A 17227-nucleotide genomic window follows, 5' to 3' on the forward strand; every position below is an offset into this window, starting at 1 on the left:
AACCTTTTAAAAGCTGCTCAACCAGTTATGAAACTTCCTGTTTTTGTGACCCAGTGTTTCATAATAAAGTATTCTGTATGTTTATTTTTGTTTTATTGTGACCTACATGTGGTTCAGAGACTGTTTCATGTTTCATCTCACCCAGAATCACAGATGATTGATTTACTGTCCTGATGAGAAATAACAGAGAAACATTTTTATCATTAATATAAAATATAATGCAAAATGGCAAAAAGTGGAAATTTTCATTCGTATTTTTTGGCCATAAAATCCAAAGTGCTGACTGGAGGCCTGAACTCTGAACCGTGTGGATTAAAGTCGGTGCAGAAAATGAACCATAAAGCTGTGAAACAGGACAGTGAGTGAGTCTGAGCTGAACCATGACGTGGAAACACTCTGATAACGAAGCAGTAAACTGATTTAACCAATTACACAATCGCTGACACCTTCACATTTATATCGCCCAGAAAGAAGAAAAAAAAATCACTTTTCCTGCAGATTTGAGGTTTTAAGGTGTGAAAATGTGAGATTTTATTCACTGTGGCTCCTTAAAATACAGCTGCAATGAATGAAATGAGGTTTTCTACATTTAAAAGTCAAACGTTTGCTGCTTTTACGTGAATAAACAGAATATCGAATTTTTTATCCTGCAGTTGGATAACAAGTGCATTTAAAGGCATCAGGATGGGTCATTTTTCACGGTTTCAGAACACTGTGGGCGTAACGTTCACGACTTACAGGCCCGTTGAACAGTTTCACAGCAGCTTGCATTTAGATAAGAGATAATGAAGTTCAGCTTCTTATCAGCTGCTGCAGATTTATGTTCATTCAAAGACACAAACACACAATAAACCAGTTGTTTGAGGTATAAATGAACAAGAATAGAAAAGACTAAGTATAGATTTAAAACGTCGTGTTGATCCTCTGAACTGAAAATTCTGGTTTTAAAAGTTTGTTTTTAAATCTATAAGAAAAAAAAAGTCTCACAAGAGACACAAAAGCAGAATTTCAACACATTAAGACGAGAAACTTATTAAATTAAATTAAATTATTTTATTTCAAATAAGTGAAAATTGCACATAAAATAACTTTTTTAATTTATTTTTTTTTAATTACCACAAAATGACAAAAGTGAGACACGATATGAAAAACCAAGAGACGAAAAGGACAAAACGGACGGACGACAAACGGTGACAAAGACGAGACTAAAGCCTGCAGTCAGCATGCTTCCATGGTTCTGACTGAGTCCTGCTGACAGAAGACGTCTCTCAGTTCTGTCTCCTGCTTCATGCGGTTCTGGTTCCTCAGAGCTGCAGGACTTTATGTAGGAACATGAACCTGCAGTTCTTCGTTTCTACTCAGTTGTATGAATCGTGTGTGTTTGGTCCCAGTTTGCTGGACTGTGAGAGTTTAACGCTCAAAGACGTGAATGCTGCGTTTTATTGTGAAAGGCTGAGTGAAGTCCACAGCAGCTCTTATGCAACCTGCGGACAGATAAAGCCGGCCGGCCGGGCGGCGGCGGAGCTCAGTCGGTGGACGGAACCAGCGGGAGCAGTGCACTGTGGGAAATATACCAACGTCAGGGCGAGAACATGCAGTCGATCATCGCTAGAAATGGGAGTGAGACTCCAGAGCCGGTGAAAGCTCAAGTGAAAGGTGAGTCAGAGACGGTAAAACCTCAGCGAGCTGATTGGTCCTGATGGTTTCACCGTTACTGTCACAGAAACATCAATTAAAACGCCTAAATTCTGGGACTGCAGCTTCATAAATGTGAATATTTTCTGGTTTCTTGACAGTAATTGGAAACTTTTGGGACATTTTTCATCATTTTCTGATGCTTAGAAACTAGTTTAACCAACACACACCAGCTGTTCTGCATCTGAACCTCGGGAGGAGGTCGGGGTAGATGGACGGGTGGAGGCTCATCGATTAGTTTAAATATAATCGTTCTGCAACTGCAGCTTCTTCAGTGTGAATATGTTCTGGTTTCTTCCCTCCTCTGTGTCCTCACTGAAGTTTAGGATTATATTATATGAGGAGTTACATTTCCAGAGATACTGAACCTTAAAATGGCTTCACAGGTATTAGACCTTACCAGGTCCAAAAACATGAAAATTTCAAATTCAAAGTCAAAATATTTTTGAAGAAATTAATTTTGGGTCCCAAATAACACTCCCGTCTGAGATGGCTCAGACTGACCCTGTTCTGAGGAGGACACAACTTTGAACGACCATCATCATGATGAAGCACGGNAAAAAAAAAAAAGATGGACATGTTATATCACCAAACTGACTCAAGTCATTAAGATCCTAAAAAACGAACGTATCAACCAAATTTGGTGAACGATACAGAGAACAGGAAGTGAAAAACATGCCTTAAATCAAAATCAAAATGGCTGGATTGTGGGCGTGGCCAATCTGTGACACTTTCACGTCAAAGTTAATTCCAAAGATTTGTAACTAGAATGCGATGCCTTCTCTGATCATTTTGACAGTTGAAACACGTCTTTGGTATTTTCAGTTTAGTTTAACATTTTGGCAGCTGGGGGCTTCCGTACATAATCCAACTCTTCACTGAAAACTCTCAATCTGCTCATTTCATCAGAATCATGGGAATTTATTACATCAGCACTTGCAGCAAAAACAGTTTAAAATCTTCTCCATCATTCACCTCCCCTCCCTCCCCCGCACGCCGCCCACCTTCCAACATGGCCGCCGAACCGCAAAGCAACGTGAAAGTCAAATCGTCAAAGTCCGCAAAGTTGACGCCGCCTTCGCTGTGAAAGAGAAAATCCTGGAGGCGCGGCGCTGCTCGGCACAATCCCACAATGCACCTGCTGGCCAGCGAGTCGGCCTCGCTTCAGTCTGGGGAGGAAGTGGGCGGAGCCTGGGACAGGAAGCAGCAGCCACAAATCAGAGCGAAGAACAAGAAGAAGAAAAAATAATCGAAACAACGTTGATGCTGAAGAACAGGCACGTTGGAATACTGAGTGTGAAATGCGACCGTCACTGCTGAGCACAGTGAAAAAGTGTTCGTTTCTCACAGAAAAACACTTTCACGTCTTTTCTCAGTTTTTTTTCTTTATTTTTTGTCCCTCCGCCGCCGCCGCCGCCGCCTCATCAGCCGATGGAGGAAGTGTGTGAGTGTGTTTTTGCATGTTTGTGTGAGTTCCCTCAGATGATCTCGAAGGTCTTCTTCAGCTCCATGATCAGCTGCCAGTCCGACTTCTGCATCTCGTCCCTGAACCAGTTCTTCAGAGCGTCGATGGAGGCTCGCGTGATCTGAAACCAAACGCACACCTCGTTAGCGTCGACTGAATAACACCAATCAGAGCCGATGAGTCCTGTCACTGCTGGACTCATCGATCAGCTGTTTGGCTCCAAAACGGAGGAAAATGAGCATCAGCATTTAAAATCACTCTGAACAGCAAAAACCAAACGGATTAAAGTCGACGTCACGAAAAACCCGTCAAACAACTCATCTGGACTCATTCAGGTTCAGACCAGAGTTTGAACACGTCTGTTGTTTTCTGCAGCACAAAACTAGACGGAGACAAAAGATGAGACACACAAGGACCAGACTGAGGCCCCATAAAATACTACAGAGGTTCCCTGTTTGTGGTGATAAAGGTCAGTCTAATCAACACAGTGAACACACAGAAAAAGAGACAAACAACAACAACAACAAGACAACGAGATGATGACCCCACAGGGAGAGTAAACAGGTTTCAGAGGGGTTGAAGCTCCGCCCTCTTTTGCGCGGTCACCTTGCTGACGATGATGTCGGTGGCCTCAAAGTGTCGGCCGTACATCTTGGGCGACTCTCCCGGGATCGGCTCGATCTTCACGCAGATCTCTTGGCCCTTCTTGGCCGACTCGACCGACTTGTGATTCACCTCGATGCTGGTGACCACGCCGATGTCCACGAACTGGAACGCACAAGACGAGACCAAATGGAGTCAGTCGGCACAGTTCACAAAACAGAACGGACGTCGGCTCTGGACCTGGACAGCAACCAGCAGGAGGCGCCGCCCTGCAGGTCTGTAGTTACGGGTCTGTCGCTACAGGTCTGTAGCTGCTGCAGGTCTGTAGCTGTAGGTCTGTAGTTACAGGTCTGTAGTTACAGGTCTGTAGCTGCACGTCTGTAGCTGCTGCAGGTCTGCAGTTACAGGTCTGTAGCTGCTGCAGGTCTGCAGTTACAGGTCTGTAGCTGCAGGTCTGTAGCTGTAGGTCTGTAGTTATAGGTCTGTAGCTGTAGGTCTGTAGCTGTAGGTCTGTAGCTGCAGGTCTGTAGCTGCAGGTCTGTAGTTACAGGTCTGTAGCTGCACGTCTGTAGCTGCTGCAGGTCTGCAGTTACAGGTCTGTAGCTGTAGGTCTGTAGCTGCAGGTCTGTAGCTGCCGGTCTGTAGTTACAGGTCTGTAGCTGCAGGGCGGCGCCTCCTGCTCGTTGCTGTGCAGGTGTTCTCTGCTGCTGGACTCTGATTGGCTCACCCCTTTGCTGGGGACGCAGAGCGGCGTGCCCTGCTTGATGACGCCGGCCTCCACGGTGACGCCCATGACGATGGGATCTCTGGAGTTGAAGATGAACTGAGGAAGGACTCGCAGCTTCGCCGGGAACACCGCGATGTGCCTGACAACATGGACAGAAACCGTAAATACACAACTTCCCATACCGGTTCACGCTGCGCAGACAGAAACACGAGGAGAAATAAAGTTTGTTGGCAGTTCTCCAACAGGATCCGACCAGAGAAGATCTTCATGCTCTAGTTCTGCTATGAAATGACTGAAACCTTCATCAACCTACATCACATCTCTGTATGTTGGAGATAAAACTGCTAGATATGTGAAGACCAACACCAGGGTGGAACATGAAGTTTTACAGCTTGTTTGTGGTCTTTCAGGCAGATGAAGGTTCCTACTTGAACTCGTCCTGCTTGGCCTTCTTGTAGTCCTCCCTGTACTTGGTGAAGGCGTCGAACAGGTGGTAGATGATCTCAGCCGAGAAGATGCGAACTCCCAGACTGTCGGCCATCTCCTGACTCTCCCGCTCCACCTTCACGTCGAACGCCAGGATCACGGCGTACCTGCCGCCAAAAACACCTGTCAGTCTCACGCAGCCAGAAAACCGCTCTGCTGTGACTTCAGCAGATCTCACCCTGTCTGGAGTTTTATTGTGAAAGTAACTCGTTAACTTCTTCCTAGTTCTAGTTCCTACGCGACTGTGTCTGGGTGACGTACTGCGGGTCGTGTTCCAACATGGTCGACGCCTTCATCACGTCCTTCTTGTGAACCGGACCGATGTTGATACCAGCGTACTGCAGAGACACACAGGTAACCAGACAGGTGAGTAAACAGGTAAACAGGTAAACAGACAGGTGAGTGAACAGGTAAACAGACAGGTGAGTGACCAGGTAAACAGGTAACCAGACAGGTGAGTAACCAGGTAACCACACAGGTGAGTAAACAGGTAACCAGACAGGTGAGTAAACAGGTAAACAGACAGGTGAGTGACCAGGTAAACAGGTAAACAGACAGGTGAGTAACCAGGTAACCACACAGGCGAGTAAACAGGTAACCAGACAGGTGAGTAAACAGGTAAACAGACAGGTGAGTGAACAGGTAAACAGACAGGTGAGTGACCAGGTAACCAGACAGGTGAGTAAACAGGCAACCAGACAGGTGAGTAAACAGGCAACCAGACAGGTGAGTAAACAGGTAACCACACAGGTGAGTGACCAGGTGAACAGGTAAACAGACAGGTGAGTAAACAGGTAACCACACAGGTGAGTGACCAGGTGAACAGGTAAACAGACAGGTGAGTAAACAGGTAAACATGTAAACCAGCAGACAGGTGAGCAGACAGACAGGTACTTACAGGTACTTTGGACGTCCTCAGGAACTCCAGCAGCGCCTCCAGTGACCCCAGCGTTGACGCCTGGACGTAGACTCCCTTCTCCTCCAGCTTGATGGAGCTCAGCGTCTGCTTGAGCTCTCGCACCAGTTCGTCCTGAAACCCAGCAGGTCCGTCAGCACCAGTACCACAGCACAACACCTGACTCCACCTTTCAGACTGGTCTAACTGGTCGCTTACCCTGAGGACGGGGACCTCGTCGTCCCTGTGGGCCACCAGCAGGGGGAGCCCCGCCAGCGTCTTCTCCAGGTCTTTGCCCAGAATCTTCACACCCTGAGACGTCGACACCTCCTTGTGCTTCTCGTACTGGCTCTACAAAACCACCAGACGGACCAGTAAGTAAACCAGTACGGGCCTCATCGCTGCACGTGTTCATGACAAAACTCAGGATTCAGGATGATCCTCAAGTTGTGAGCAACAACGTCCATATGAAGAAAAAGCAGCGTGTCCACACCGACACCAAGCAGCTCAAGATGCAGAACGTCGCATCCGTTTTACCTTCCCTACACATAAACTGTTGTTTCAATTAGACGCTGGAGGAACAACCAGAAAGAGCTAAAATTTGCAAACGACAGATTTTTTATTTCTTTGTGGTGCCTTCCATCCCTGTTCTGAAGCTTTTGTTGTGACGGAGTTACCTTAAGCTGCTACAACTACATTAGCCACATTATATAAACACAACTGATGGAGAAGTTTGAGGGTTCAACAGTTTTTGGTTCAAACTCTATTAAAATGCCCCAAAAGACAAACAAGACAATGTTAAAAACCCTTTCTGGGCTCGAATCAGACACTAAGTTGCTTCTTGGTTGTTGAAACCAGGAGGCATTTTATTTTGAAAGGTGTACCTTGACTCGGAGCTCCTTGAGCGGCGGCGGCAGCAGCAATCCTCTGATCTGCGTCACAATTGGTCCCTCCACGCCCGGGACGATGATGGTTTCGCCCTCCCGCAGGCGGCCGTTGATCAGGATCACGTCTATCGTGGTTCCCATCCCGGGCAGGGCCTTCACCTCCATCACCTGAGCTCGTAGCTCGTCGCAGTGCGCTAGCCGGCGAGCTAACATCGTCTGGGTGAGCTCGACCAGCAGGGCAATGAGGTTTCCCATCCCGTCGCCACTGTGGGCTGAGGTAGGAACCAATGACACAAAGGTCCGGGGGTCTTTGTTCTCGTAGAACAAGGCGGCGTTAAGACCCTGAGGGGGAACAACACAGGTGCTCAGTGCTTCTAAAGGTGCAGAAGGTTTGGTGTTCCTCAAGGCTCGACACTGGGACCACTGATGTAAAACAGTAAATCTAAAATAACGCTTTAAGATGGTGAAGAGACACTGTGGAAAACAAATGAAAACCTGGAGGAGCAGTTTGAGTGTCACAAAAGAAACAAGCAAATGTTCTACTCATGTTCTATTCATGTTGTACTAATGTTCTACAGCTTATGACCAGAATCAGAGACAGAAAGACCAGAAAGACACAAAACTGTCGTTTCATTCACGGCTGCCGTGGCTGCGCTGCGATTGGCTGACAGCTGATGATGTCATGGCGGATACCTGCTGAGCGAACTCCACGATGACGGCCTTGGCTCGCTCATCGAACTCGTCCTTTGTGTTCTTCTTCTGCTTCTTCAGCGTCGCCACGACGTCGGTGTCGGGACTCTTCTTCCAGTCGTACAGACGATCGATCTGCAGAGGACGACAGGATGTCAGAAATAGAAGGAGGAGGAGCAGGAGGAGGAAGAAGAAGTCTGCTGACCTTGTTGAGGGCGACGATGAACGGACATTTCTTCTCCTTCAGCAGGTTGATGGACTCGAGTGTTTGCGGCTCCAGGCCGTGCATGATGTCCACCACCAGGATGGCGATGTCGCACAGAGAGCTTCCTCTGTTCCTCAGGTTGCTGCAGACACAAAGCCTCCGTCAGGTTCTTCATCTGCACCGACTTCATTTAACGAAACCACGTTTTGCCTTCAAGCATTTTACAGCTGAAGGCCCAAACGTCAGAGCCTCTGAGCTTCATCAGTGTCAAAGACTAGATGTCGTCTATGAGTCACACGAGGCGTTTAGGGAACATCTGGAACCTGTAGTGTCCATCATTCTGGAGTTTGTGGTTCAGTCTAATCGTTATTAATAATTATCTGGACTCTATTGAGGGTAATTCTATGTGGGTACCTGAAGGACTCGTGTCCAGGTGTGTCGATGATCAGCATGCCGGGGATCCTCAGGGTTTCTCTGTCGAACTGCACAGACAGCTCAGGTTAGGCAACAGCAACAGCAATAGAGCAGCAACGAGCAACAGCAACANGACTTTTTGGCAGTAGGCTACGATGACTAAAATTCCTCCAGAAAAAAATGTTTCTTGTACAAGAACAAATGTTTCCCTCGTCACTGTAGGGAAATACTTGATGAAGCAACGTTTTTTTGTTTAGTTCTTCTAATCAGTTCTGGGTCAAGTTGACATTTTATGCCTGCACTCATCAGCGGTAATTCTTAAGCCTTTGGACGATGTTTATCGTTCATTAAGATTTATTACTGGTGACAACATACAGCTCACAGTAATGGCCTTGCAGCTGAGGCTGGGTGGTTCTTCCTGTCTGTGAAGTGTGATAGATGCTGCATTTTATTAATTTATGGGGCTTTTACTGTTTGTTTGTTTTTTTTTTTCCCACCCTGTACATCATCTCATCTTCTTACTGGGCTACAATGTAAATAAGGCCTCTACCACAATCAGGATGGAATGAATGAATGAATGAATGAATGAATGAATGAATGAATGAATGAAATGTGCTGTACAAATGAATCTGTCTTCCCTCAGAATGACCTTGTGTTACCTTGGACCTGCAGGATCCATCCCTTCCTGGTTGCAGGGCACTTTGCTGAGGAATGGACCCGGCCTTTTCTCAGTGGGCGACTCCCAGTACAACCACTGGTTTGACGGCTTGTCGCTTATCCACAGTTTCACCTTCAGCAATGGTCAGCAGCTGTCAAGATAAATATTAGAGCACGTAACAAAATCTATATTAATTATCAAAAATGCTAGGGTAGAGAACAAACGGCTACTGTTGTGAGATTTGGTATCTGGCGTTGCTAACAGTTGTGACGTTGTTGTTTCAGGTGAGGTGACTTACAGAAGTAAGTTTCTGAAGAGCGACACCTACAAGAAGAATGTCAAGGCCGACCGGATCGTCGTCTCCGAGTTTGGAACCATGATCTACCCCGATCCCTGCAAAAACATCTTCTCAAGGTGGAGTACATATAGAATAAGCACAGATTTACCACAGTCCCTTTAAAAAAACAAAGGAATGTGTACGAGGACAAAACTCTTAGAGATCTGTCAAGTCCGTCCAAAGCACCTTCGGATCTATTTTAGTCTGACCAAGCCACACAGAGATCTGGTTCTGTCTATTCAAGATATTTTTATTGCTTTCATCTCAGTCCACGACTTGAAAACAGCTTCACCTGAAACAGTCTGTCCAAGACTCGAGTCTCTTTTAGTCCATCTCGAACACCTTGAGTTCAACTTTAGTCGATTCAAGATGCAAAGGGATACACGGAAATATGCTTTAGTCTCATACAGGACAGGAAAAGATCTGTTTCGGTCCATCTATAACACATTACATCAGTTTCAGTCCACTCAGGAGGCAATGATGTATGTTCTGGTCCATCCAGGAGCCATAAAGATCTACTTATGTTGATCCAGGACACCTTGAGATCTGTTCTTTCCAGGATGCACTGAGAATAATTTAGGGTGTATGCTCAAAAACCTTTCTTCCTTTCTCACCAGGGCATTCACCCACCTGTCCAATGTCATCCCCGACTTCACCGACAACAACTTGATCAACATCATTCGTTACGGTCAGGACTACTACGCCTCCTCCGAGGTCAACTACATAAATCAGATTGACCCCGAAACCCTGGAAACTGTCAGCAAGGTGGGTTCGGTTTTACCTGCTCCTTTAAAGTTCCTCAAAATTCTTCAAGTCTTCCTACAAAACATTTCTGCGACATTCCAGATGAACTACAGGAACCACATCGCACTGAACTTAGCGACAGCTCACCCCCACTACGACAAAGAGGGCAACACCTACAACATGGGCACCGCTATCATGGGCTTCGGTCGGCCGAAATACGTTATCTTCAAAGTCCCAGCAGATGCTTCAGGTACAGCAGTAATCTGCTTTGTCCTCAAAGATTTGAGGTTCATGTTAAGGCATGTTTCAGAGGAACTCAACGGAAATTTGCCAAACACTTAAAAAACCTCAAAGAAGATGAAACAAACAAAAATGCAGCCATCTACAAGAGAAAAAACGTGGAGTAAAGTTAAAGAGAACCTAAGTCTAAAACTAAAACTGCAAAATAATATCAGTGGCACAAAAAACAAAAATTGACAGAAAGTTTCCTGCATTTTGTTTTGTTCCTCATTTTAACATTGTTCAGATGTTTCTCGAGTAACCACATTTGAACTCTGTGACATCTACTGCTAAAGAGGAGGTACGACCAGCTAACTGAACGACAGAGAATTATAATAATACCGAGTCTTCTGTTTCAGATAAAGAACACAAAAAGCCAGCGCTGAGGAAAGCGCAGCAGATCTGTTCAATTCCTTTTCGCTCCACGCTGTTCCCGGCCTACTTCCACAGCTTTGGCATGACGGAGAACCACATCGTGTTCGTGGAACAGCCCTTCAAACTGGACATCGTCAAGCTGGCCACTGCCTATTTCAGAGGCGTTAACTGGGGGAGCTGCCTGAAGTTCGACAAGGACGACATCGTAAGGCCTCGGTCTTTCAGATCTACTATCACTTCCAGCAGTAGCAGTAGTTCATGCAACCGAGTGACTTTGTAACCCTAACCCTAATCAAGGCAATTTTTAACATCAACAGGGACAAGAACTAATTGCATGGTTCCTCTGTGTCCTATTCTTGGTCCTTTATATTTTAACTTTGGTTTTGGTTGTCGTGATCTACCCTGATCCCCACATAAACATCTTCTCAAGGTGCCATGCATGTAGAACAGATCTACCACAGTCCCTTGAGCAGACAAAGGAATATGTACAGGAGAAGATCTGCTTCAGAAATATTTGGTTCTTTGGTTCCTAAATGTTCCACTATGTTCACCACAGGCCATCTGACATTTTTTTTAAACTTATTCCTGACACAGCTTGCCCATAGTACCAATGTCATGAGGCCAAAAAATTCAACCGAACTGCTTTCACCTCCCCAGACCTTGTTTCACGTCATCAACAGAAAGACGGGAAAGGCTATCTCCACCCGTTTCTATGGTGACGCCATGGTGGTTTTCCACCACATTAACGCCTACGAGGACGACGGCCACGTTGTGTTCGACCTGATCAGCTACAAGGACAGCAATCTGTACGACATGTTCTACCTCCACAACATGAAACAAGAAACTGACAGCTTCATCGAGACCAACAAGAGCTTTTCAAAGCCGACCTGCCAGAGATTTGTACTACCACTCAACGTCCACAAGGTACGATTCGACTGAAAAATTAACTCACGTCATTTATTTTGCACTTCATCAGGGGATGACTCTTATGTGTCCGTTCTCTAGGAGTCTCCAAGAGGAACCAACCTGGTGACTCTGAAGGACACTTCGGCCCAGGCAGTGATGCAGGAGAACGGATCGATCCACTGCCAGCCAGACATCCTGTTTGAAGGTTTGTTATCCACGATGTCTTATACTACATTCTGTCTAATCCACCCGATCTAACAGGTATGGTTTCTCCTCAGGTCTGGAGCTGCCAGGGATCAACTATAACTTCAACGCAAGGAAGTACAGATACTTCTACGGCTCCAGGGTGGAGTGGTCTCCACATCCCAACAAGGTGAAGTTTCTCAAAATGTTTCAACACTGGATGGACTAAAGTGTAATTTGGTAGTCTTAGTCCAGGTAGGAGGTGTGGGGCCAGCAAGTGGTTACATAGTTGGTTAGCTGGAAGCGTTAAGCCCTGCTGAAGATCAGTACCACTGACTGCCAGGTGATTCTGCCATTGGTTGGCACCAATAGTTGCAAAAATCCATATAGGACCTTCAGGGGTGTGTACATTGATCAGGCCAAAGTCAATCCAAGACTCTAGACAACCTCTAGCAGATTGCCGTCCTATCAAGTTTTGCCATTACTTTCTACACCTCCCATGGTAAACAAGGAACCACATTTCAATTCAGTAGAAGTGAAAAGGCTCAGAAATGGTTACCACATCTAAAGAAAGCAGCAGGAGCCCCGATGATATGAAATCAAAATACAGGACTCTTTCGACTCTTTCGTCCTGTAAACACTTTAAATCCTTTACCAAGGATCGATTAGAGGGCAAGTGTGGTGCTAGCATTCACACTAATTCCACTTCCAACAGTGTATCTTAAAGTTGCTGAAGTCATAAAGTTTGTTGTTGGATCAGCTGTCGGACCTCAAAGCTCTTACCTCTTGGCCCGAAGTGTTAACGCTGAAAAAAACTAGAGTATTCAAGCCGCGCCATCGAGATACTGCTGGTAGGACGAATGGAATAGGAGTATTTGTGAAGGTTTCCTTTCTGAACTTCTTGAACTCGGTGAAATTCTTGGACTGGTGCAGCACGAAGTCAAGCATTTGCCAAGAAGGTTTTCACCAAGAACAAAATTTGGAGTTTCAAAGACAATGAGACATCGTTAGAGACCGTGCAACCAACACGAACATCTCAACAAAACGACTCGATAATCATCCAGGAGTTGTTGGGGATATTTTAGTCAGGATCAGACAAACCGACAACTGTTCATAACTTACCATTCTCCCATCCAACAGATTGCCAAGTTTGACATCGTCACCAGGACACACACTGAGTGGAAGAAGGACAACTGTTTCCCTTCAGAGCCGGTGTTCGTTGCATCTCCGGGCGCCGTAGAGGAAGACGACGGTGAGTCCGTCGCCTCCAAAACCTCCCGAAGGAAAGCATCTGACTCCTCCTCTGGTTCTAACGGTTTGTTTTTCCCTTCCTCCAGGAGTCATCCTATCATCAGTCATCTCTCCAGATCCTAACGTTTCTCCGTTTATGCTCGTCCTCAATGCCAAAACCTTTGAGGAAATCGCTCGAGCCTCCATCCCTGCCAGCGTCCACATGGACCTCCACGGACTCTTCATCCCGGCTGCTGTTTGACGACGAGATTAATTATTTATTCCATTGTGCCGATTCTGTGATGGAGTCCATTTTGTTTAGGTTTTTAAACGATAACATAACATTTCGTTTTTAAAGCACTTTTAAGGAACAATTGCACAGATTTCAAGACTGTATTTGAAACCTCAGCCAGGCGGATAAATCCTGAAAAACTTCAAGAGAAAGTTGCTTTTATGACGTCCTGAGGCTGCAGAAACCAGAGATTGTTCTCTAATCTTGGCTAAAATTCAGTTTCCTGCAGTTGAATAGCTGACACAGAACATTCTGGCGGGTTCTGTTGACTAAAATCGGTTGTTCATGTTTGACTGAAATGAGACGTAATGGTTTACAAGCAGGACTTCGGTTCTACCTGTCGCTACTGATATTGTAAATATAACGTAAGACGGCAGCAGCCATTCTCACCATATGTTGACTTATAGGAACTGGTTTGTACTGGTTTTCTTTCCATTATTCCGTTTGATAAGTTACAATCTGTGTTCATCTGTAAACTAACGTCTCAGGTGTTGGAGGGTTCCTGAATGCACCATCAGGGAGCGTTGAGGAACCCCCGAAAGCATTAAAAAAATAAAGCAAATAGATGGATTAACTGTCCGAACCCCAAAATTCACTGGCAGGTTTGAAAAAAAAAAGAAAAAAAAAAGTATTTCTTTAAATGACACCATGTAGCTTCCAGAAACTTTTCGTCTGAAGAGCATCTATGGAAACATGTTGGACATGTTGATGTAGCTTTTGTAAAATAAATAACCAAAGAACCTCAACTTTTGTTTGTGCTTTTTTCCGAGATCTGTCATAGACTCAAAGAGACACGAAACGACTCGAACAAGACACAAGACATTGAAAAAAACGACACTAAATCACAGGAGGAAGACTCGGCTGTTGACAAAATGAAGAAATACGAGACACAAAACGACAGAAACAAGAATAAACTTACACAACATGAGAAAAACGACAAAAAAATGACAAAAACAAGACAAATTGACACAAAATGAGAAAAAATAAAACAGACAAAAACGAAAAAATTACCAAAACGAGATTCAAAGAGACATGAACAAAAAAAAAAGCTAAAATTGAGAAAAAATTACAAAGACGAGAACAAACCACCACAGCGGGACGATGAACGACACAAACTCAAACGAAACTAAAACCTTGAATCAACGTGTCCAACATTTTCCATTTTTGTCTGATTTGTGTCGCTCCAACGTTCGTTCTCTCAGTTTCAAGTTAGTTTTAATAGAACTGAAACAGCAAAGGAAGCAAAGCTGCACTTTTCTAGGGCTGAGCCAGAATAGCCGATGATTCGTTGGCTGTGTTGGTGTCGGGATATCAATCTCCGAACCCCGACCAGCCCCACACTGTTCTTATAGTTATCTGCAGCAAAACAAACTTCAGTAAGTTTGAAGGTCTGTTCTAGTTCAGTTCTAAAAGCAAAAGTTCTGTTTTTAATAAGCTTTAACCTGATTCAGTGAATCAACCAGCTGAGCTCCAGGTCCTTGAAGTCCACAGAGGAGGGTCCACATTGATCACCTTAATGGACCTTTTCCATCATTTCTGAGCCTCAGAACTTCATCAGTACAGCAGATAGACACATGACATTTAGGAGGAAGAACACATCTGGGTTCTGCTAGAACCTGACACCAGATCAGTTTTAACACTCGCAAAATGTAAAACGTGAGATTCTATTTACGCAGCGATCACATCACGTACGACAAAAGTTGTAAATGGAGTTTAAATGTTTTGCTTTGCAGTCATTTCCTAAAACACAGCGTTTGAACACAATTCTGTGACGGAGGACGTGAGACGACGTTTTAAAACAAATTTAAATGGCGAAAAATGTGGGCGTCGCCATTTCATGTTAAACTTATGTCCAATTATTTAAATTAGAAACATTATGCGCACGTTTACTGGTAATTTCAGAGTAAAAGCAATTGTTTACAATTTTACATTTTGTTTCTTAAATCGAGTTATATTTTTAAATTTTGGCCGCGATGGACTTCCGTAACACTACATACTTGATTATCACTTTAAATCTAAAAAATCAAAAACATGCTATGAGTGACTTTACGGTAATTTCCGAGGTCCTCCAAATACACTATGAGCCCAATTTGGTGGATAAAAAAAGACACACATATTAGGTAAAAATGTATTTTAAAATAAATCCAAAATGGCAGAAATATGGGCGTGGCCAATCTCTGAAAATTTAGTGTTGAAGCTAATTTCAAGCATTTTACATGATATTCATACTCAGTGTAACGGGTCATTTTAAGATGAAGCTTTTTTTTAAGTTTCTTAAAAAACAATTTTAAAACATTGTCATGTTTGTATTTTGGCAGCAATGGACTGCCATAAAACTACATAATTTATGACTTAAAATGGTTAAAAAAAAAAAAGATGGACATGTTATATCACCAAACTGACTCAAGTCATTAAGATCCTAAAAAACGAACGTATCAACCAAATTTGGTGAACGATACAGAGAACAGGAAGTGAAAAACATGCCTTAAATCAAAATCAAAATGGCTGGATTGTGGGCGTGGCCAATCTGTGACACTTTCACGTCAAAGTTAATTCCAAAGATTTGTAACTAGAATGCGATGCCTTCTCTGATCATTTTGACAGTTGAAACACGTCTTTGGTATTTTCAGTTTAGTTTAACATTTTGGCAGCTGGGGGCTTCCGTACATAATCCAACTCTTCACTGAAAACTCTCAATCTGCTCATTTCATCAGAATCATGGGAATTTATTACATCAGCACTTGCAGCAAAAACAGTTTAAAATCTTCTCCATCATTCACCTCCCCTCCCTCCCCCGCACGCCGCCCACCTTCCAACATGGCCGCCGAACCGCAAAGCAACGTGAAAGTCAAATCGTCAAAGTCCGCAAAGTTGACGCCGCCTTCGCTGTGAAAGAGAAAATCCTGGAGGCGCGGCGCTGCTCGGCACAATCCCACAATGCACCTGCTGGCCAGCGAGTCGGCCTCGCTTCAGTCTGGGGAGGAAGTGGGCGGAGCCTGGGACAGGAAGCAGCAGCCACAAATCAGAGCGAAGAACAAGAAGAAGAAAAAATAATCGAAACAACGTTGATGCTGAAGAACAGGCACGTTGGAATACTGAGTGTGAAATGCGACCGTCACTGCTGAGCACAGTGAAAAAGTGTTCGTTTCTCACAGAAAAACACTTTCACGTCTTTTCTCAGTTTTTTTTCTTTATTTTTTGTCCCTCCGCCGCCGCCGCCGCCGCCTCATCAGCCGATGGAGGAAGTGTGTGAGTGTGTTTTTGCATGTTTGTGTGAGTTCCCTCAGATGATCTCGAAGGTCTTCTTCAGCTCCATGATCAGCTGCCAGTCCGACTTCTGCATCTCGTCCCTGAACCAGTTCTTCAGAGCGTCGATGGAGGCTCGCGTGATCTGAAACCAAACGCACACCTCGTTAGCGTCGACTGAATAACACCAATCAGAGCCGATGAGTCCTGTCACTGCTGGACTCATCGATCAGCTGTTTGGCTCCAAAACGGAGGAAAATGAGCATCAGCATTTAAAATCACTCTGAACAGCAAAAACCAAACGGATTAAAGTCGACGTCACGAAAAACCCGTCAAACAACTCATCTGGACTCATTCAGGTTCAGACCAGAGTTTGAACACGTCTGTTGTTTTCTGCAGCACAAAACTAGACGGAGACAAAAGATGAGACACACAAGGACCAGACTGAGGCCCCATAAAATACTACAGAGGTTCCCTGTTTGTGGTGATAAAGGTCAGTCTAATCAACACAGTGAACACACAGAAAAAGAGACAAACAACAACAACAACAAGACAACGAGATGATGACCCCACAGGGAGAGTAAACAGGTTTCAGAGGGGTTGAAGCTCCGCCCTCTTTTGCACGGTCACCTTGCTGACGATGATGTCGGTGGCCTCGAAGTGTCGGCCGTACATCTTGGGCGACTCTCCCGGGATCGGCTCGATCTTCACGCAGATCTCTTGGCCCTTCTTGGCCGACTCGACCGACTTGTGATTCACCTCGATGCTGGTGACCACGCCGATGTCCACGAACTGGAACGCACAAGACGAGACCAAATGGAGTCAGTCGGCACAGTTCACAAAACAGAACGGACGTCGGCTCTGGACCTGGACAGCAACCAGCAGGAGGCGCCGCCCTGCAGGTCTGTAG

The 17227-nt window shown here is 45.0% G+C and overlaps 1 protein-coding gene and 1 long non-coding RNA gene across 2 annotated transcripts in view; both read right to left on the minus strand.

Moving 5' to 3' along the window:
* Window positions 1-2595: 2595 nt before the first annotated feature.
* The window catches only part of eif5b (eukaryotic translation initiation factor 5B), a 36924-nt gene continuing 22292 nt past the window's right edge, over window positions 2596-17227 (minus strand). The window contains exons 15-25 of the mRNA XM_008300363.1: window positions 8068-8135; window positions 7654-7795; window positions 7452-7583; window positions 6756-7100; window positions 6091-6222; window positions 5875-6006; window positions 5238-5314; window positions 4919-5083; window positions 4491-4629; window positions 3767-3928; window positions 2596-3281 (exon numbers count right to left, since the gene is read on the minus strand). Coding sequence (XP_008298585.1) covers window positions 3174-3281; window positions 3767-3928; window positions 4491-4629; window positions 4919-5083; window positions 5238-5314; window positions 5875-6006; window positions 6091-6222; window positions 6756-7100; window positions 7452-7583; window positions 7654-7795; window positions 8068-8135 — 1602 coding nt within the window. The 3' untranslated portion in view covers window positions 2596-3173. The remainder of the gene's footprint in view (window positions 3282-3766; window positions 3929-4490; window positions 4630-4918; window positions 5084-5237; window positions 5315-5874; window positions 6007-6090; window positions 6223-6755; window positions 7101-7451; window positions 7584-7653; window positions 7796-8067; window positions 8136-17227) is intronic.
* Window positions 15777-17104, minus strand: LOC103371126 (uncharacterized). Its single transcript, XR_520928.1, has 2 exons — window positions 16948-17104; window positions 15777-16462 (listed from the first exon to the last, which is right to left on the minus strand). It is a non-coding gene; the product is annotated as an uncharacterized LOC103371126 (long non-coding RNA).

Source organism: Stegastes partitus, unplaced genomic scaffold (genome assembly GCF_000690725.1).
Source record: "Stegastes partitus isolate 25-593 unplaced genomic scaffold, Stegastes_partitus-1.0.2 Scaffold1529, whole genome shotgun sequence".
NCBI lineage: Eukaryota > Metazoa > Chordata > Actinopteri > Pomacentridae > Stegastes > Stegastes partitus.